Raw genomic sequence first — 2,336 nt, 5'->3', positions numbered from 1 at the left:
TTGCAATATTTCAGTTGATTTGTAAGGAATCCAGAATGTATGACATTTTTGTTTTTGTAATTGCATTACAGAAAATCACAATATTCAAATTTTCTGAGACAGTCCTGTATATAAAAAGTACTGTATGTGTTGTGTGTAATGAAGCATTAGATGTACAGTGATTATTATTATTATGATGATGGTTGGCTTCCAGTTCATATTGATGAAATGTTCACACAGCCCAAAAGTCCACATGACGTACATTTTGACTCTTGTGAGAATTACACAATCATCATAAATGTGAATAGAGATTTTATTCAGGATAATGTGGGTACAGGCCAGAAACCATAATTTACAGCATAGAACACGACATAGCGTTTGACGTTCAGTGGGCTCCAGCCTTTGGGGGAACCCATTCATGGATCTTCTTGCGGGTGGTGGGGAAGGGCACATACTGCTTTGGGGTCCCGCTCACATTGAACTGGTGGATTTCAGCCAGGAACTTCTTGGGCTCTGGAGGATGTGTGGTGGGTGGATCATCAGTAATACAGTGCAGCCAGCGATGCCTGAAGAGTGACAATAAGGAGTCTACATGTTTACTTGTTCTCATTGGTTGTGTTGAGGACTCCATTAACATATATTTACAGTAAACAGTGGTTGGGACTTCAAGAAAATACCATTACCTCTCTTAACATAACTAAATATTATCAGTTTTCAAATATTAATTGTAATTATTAATAATCCCAACTCCATCCGTCAGCTTGAGAGTTTTTATACAGTAGTTTAATCCAGTATTAACAGTGTCTGTGGCCACTTGCATAACCCACCATTCAGCTGGCACCATGCTGCCATCCACCTCCCACAAAGTATTTTTTCCGTTCATCTCTGTGGTGTAGATCACCCAACGGTGGCGCCCTGAACATAAAGAAAGAGATCCTTAAGCAGTTTGCTTAACTTCTCCTCAACAGACACTGTAACAGCAACTAAAATTAAATCAACTTTCATAAATAAAACAAAATGAGTAACATTAGTGTTTTTGGAGCTTACCAAAGAAGTAGTGCTTCCTGTCCTCATAGTATTTGTTTCCATATTTATCTTCGCCAATCAAAGCGCCTGTTTTCACATCATTCACCCTGCAAATGAAAAAGGAATAAAGATGTTAACTTCCAAACATATTCGTATGAATAAATAAATAGATTGTCCCCTTAAGTAGTCACTTAGACCATAATGCTATTACACTGGTCATGAAATCGCTACACTGGCTTCCAGTGAGTTTAAAATCTTACTGCTGGTCTACAAAGCACTGAATGGTCTTGGACCAAAATACATGCTTGATCTGTTAGTTCCTATGAAGCTCCCAGACCCCTGAGGTTCATCTGGATCTGGTTTGTTGTGTGTCCCAAGAACCAGAACCAAGCAAGGTGAGGCAGCGTTCAGTTATTCTGCTCCTCACCGGTGGAACAAACTTCCTGTAGACCTGAGGTCTGCTCCAACTGTCAGCTCCTTTAAATCAGGCCTAAAAACATTACCGTTTACTGAAGCGTACTCTTAAATTAAATACTTACCTGCTGTACCTTACTGGTCTTATTTTTAACAGCTTGTGCTTTTTATTATTTTAACTCTTTTCTTATCATTTTATTTGTTATTTACTGTTTAATTGTATCTTGATGCTTTTAATGTTGATGTAAAGCACTTTGAATTACCTTGTCTTGAATTTTGCTATGCAAATAAACTTGCCTTATTATGATATTACTGTGGCATTTAGTGCTAATGGGCAACTTTTGAGTCATTTTTGACAAGGACATGTTCTTCAAATCTGCAGCAAGAGATCTGATGAGAATAAACTGAAAGAAAATAATATTTACTGTCCAAACCTTTAACTTGGATCATGTCATAGAGCAGGAAAGAATTTAAATTATGTCATGTCTTATTACATCATAGTTTAATATTATCCCAACACTTTCTGAGTGAAGGATTTTTTTCTGTGTTTTCAAAAGCAAAAATGGGTAATCTTCGGGTGACCTTCAACTATGCCTTTAGATACATGCTGTTATGTGAGATATACATGCTGTTATGTGAGATATTTGTCTGATTTTGATTTCTGTTTACATTTGTTGTACCATTACCATTGTTGCACATTTAAATGTTAATTTTCAATTCATGTCATACTACTCCATCGCCTCCAACTGATAAACACGGGTAACTAACATATTTGATGAACTAACCTGAAGAACTGCAGTAGAAGCCCGCGGAGTCCCCCGTGACCTCCTATCTGCCCCAGAGCCCTCCGGACGATGTTCGCGTACTCCGCCATCTTTAGACGGAACAATTAGGGGGACGGACTCTTCTTCTTCCGG

General features: G+C 38.1%; 1 protein-coding gene across 1 annotated transcript; it reads right to left on the bottom strand.

Moving 5' to 3' along the window:
- Positions 1 to 274: 274 nt before the first annotated feature.
- ndufa12 (NADH:ubiquinone oxidoreductase subunit A12) lies at positions 275 to 2,336 on the bottom strand. The gene is made up of 4 exons (XM_061714205.1): positions 2,205 to 2,336; positions 1,027 to 1,112; positions 807 to 894; positions 275 to 545 (listed from the first exon to the last, which is right to left on the bottom strand). Exons 1-4 carry the CDS (start codon positions 2,291 to 2,293, stop codon positions 365 to 367), a joined length of 444 nt encoding a protein of 147 aa, XP_061570189.1. The 5' UTR covers positions 2,294 to 2,336; the 3' UTR covers positions 275 to 364.

This window comes from Cololabis saira, chromosome 23, assembly GCF_033807715.1.
Source record: "Cololabis saira isolate AMF1-May2022 chromosome 23, fColSai1.1, whole genome shotgun sequence".
Lineage (NCBI taxonomy): Eukaryota > Metazoa > Chordata > Actinopteri > Beloniformes > Belonidae > Cololabis > Cololabis saira.
Note: the sequence above shows the minus strand (reverse complement) of the source record. Positions and strands in the feature narration are given on the sequence as shown.

Coding starts and splice junctions, on each gene's coding strand:
- ndufa12 (XM_061714205.1), bottom strand. CDS start 2,293: ATGGCGGAGTACGCGAACATCGTCCGGAGGGCTCTGGGGCAGATAGGA. Junction 1,113..2,204: donor CTTCTACTGCAGTTCTTCAG/GTTAGTTCATCA, acceptor TTTCATTTGCAG/GGTGAATGATGTGAAAACAG. Junction 895..1,026: donor CAGGAAGCACTACTTCTTTG/GTAAGCTCCAAA, acceptor CTTTATGTTCAG/GGCGCCACCGTTGGGTGATC.